The 2,048-nt window shown below is 48.1% G+C and overlaps 1 protein-coding gene across 1 annotated transcript; it reads left to right on the top strand.

Moving 5' to 3' along the window:
* Nucleotides 1-707: 707 nt before the first annotated feature.
* CCM_09097 (uncharacterized protein) lies at nt 708-2,048 on the top strand (the record flags this gene model as incomplete). Its single annotated transcript, XM_006674231.1, has 1 exon — nt 708-2,048. One exon carries the CDS (start codon nt 708-710, stop codon nt 2,046-2,048), a length of 1,341 nt encoding a protein of 446 aa, XP_006674294.1.

Here is a 2,048-nt window from a genome sequence, read left to right as displayed (position 1 = left end):
TATGTGACGGACTAGCCCCAGAGGGGCTTCGGGGGCAACCAGCCCCGCGGCCATTAAGGGCGTAAGCCCTAACCCCCTTAACCGTAAGGCCAAAAGGATTCGTAACAACAATACTAGCACGATTGTTGTCTGGTTGCACCTATAAGGGTTCTCTTCCACACCAGCCACTATGGAAGGCGCTGGGCCAGAGCCCAGCCTATAACAAAATAGACTATATACTAATAGATATAAACCTAATTTTCTATATATAGTATATAATAATAGAATATAGTAAACCCCCTATTTATAATAAAGGATAGAATTCTAAATAGACTATATAATACTATATATAGTCTAGGATTTCTACTTATAGTATTTTATAATAAATTATAATAAACTCTTTATTTATAATAAAAAATAGATTAAAGGTAATATTAAAGAAAATACTAATAATTTAGGTATTAAGGATCCTAATTACTCTTTTTATTATATTTTAATTAAATTTATTATCTACTTTTAAAGCTATAAGGTACTATAATTATAGCTATATAGCTATGGTGGCCTTAGGGCTATCTAACACCCTAATGTATACAGTGGGGGTGTGGCACGTGTATTTCTACCCAAGCTGATTTCTGCCCAAGCTGATTTCTGCCTAAACTGTTCCTTATCCGCTATGATCCCATCATACGTATATATATTGACGCAAGTCCGTGCTGCCCTGCTGTCAAATGTCTGGTAATAACGTCCAACAAGAGCGTGCCGCTTGCATTGTCAATTGGCTTCACAACGTCAACAAGCGCACATACGCCGAATACGGCGAGGTTGACAGCAAACGCGTTGCCGATTCATCGTCCAACAGAATGCCTACCCCGAATTCGGCGTTGCCTTCTCAAGACCGTCGACGAGACGCTTCGCCGACCAAGAAACGAAAGGTCTTGCAGAACAGCCCTGGTCGACATGACGATGATAGTAGGCCGAGCAATAACGACAGTACCGCCACGCCGTCCTCGCAAGGGGTGCCACTGCGGGTAGGCCGTCCTGAACTGCCACCCTCATCTGCGTCCTCGTCAAAGGGTTCAAAGAGGTCTCCAAGGCGCTCAAGCCCTGTGAAGAGGAAACAGGCTTTGATAGGACTGGAAAATCCTGTGCGGTTTAACGAGCTATATGCTCCAACAGAGCAGTTGCCTACAGATGTGCAACCACTATACAGCCGTATCCGCAAAGTCGCCCAGCACCGCGCGCACTATTTGCCGGTTGAGGATCGCGAAAGATTATCTCGCGCCATTGGTGAAGAGCTCCCGGAGTTTTCCTTCCAGGAAGCAGCCTCTCCGTCACCGGCGGTCGCAAGCCAATTCGATGACCTACAGGAGATTTTGTTTACTGGTTTCGAATGCCAGAAGCTTAGCAGGTCGGAACTTGCGGTCAACATGCTGGTACATGGGCCTTTGTTGAACCTGGCGCTGAAATACCACCACTACGTGGACGGCGAGATGATACAATCAGCTCGGATTTCCCCATCATTTATGCCGCCGCTGGCTGACATTGGCGACAGCGGCGATGCCACGGTTACCGGCGGCAAGATGGTTGACTTGGCTCTTGTGTTGACTCCCGCGGCTGATGGGTCTCGCGCCCTCGGTCGTCCCCCAAAAGGCAACAAGAACGACACGGCCGCTGATGAGAAACTGCTCCGGGCGATTCAGACTCACGTACTGCATCGGGAGCCGCTCGAGACCCAATCTATCAACCAGACGACGTACGCGCCCGTCATGTTCCGGCCAATCGCCATCAGCATCGAGACCAAGGCGGAGGGGAGCGCCGAAGAAGGCAAGTTGCAGCTAGGCGTCTGGACCTCGGCATGGTACCGCCGTATGATTTCCATCATAAGCAAACTTGAACAGAGCAGCGTATATGACAGTGGCCCATCTCTGTATAGTGCCCGCAACGTGGGTGCCATGTCCGTTGCAGATCTCAGTGTCTTCGTTTTTACCGTTAAAGGACTTGATCTGCTTCGCGCGACCGTCAAAGTCCTATTCTCAAGGTTAGACTCTCAATACAAGTCGTTGTCGTAA

The sequence above is a fragment of the Cordyceps militaris genome (genome assembly GCF_000225605.1).
Source record: "Cordyceps militaris CM01 unplaced genomic scaffold CCM_S00007, whole genome shotgun sequence".
Classification (NCBI taxonomy): Eukaryota; Fungi; Ascomycota; class Sordariomycetes; order Hypocreales; family Cordycipitaceae; genus Cordyceps; species Cordyceps militaris.
Note: the sequence above shows the minus strand (reverse complement) of the source record. Positions and strands in the feature narration are given on the sequence as shown.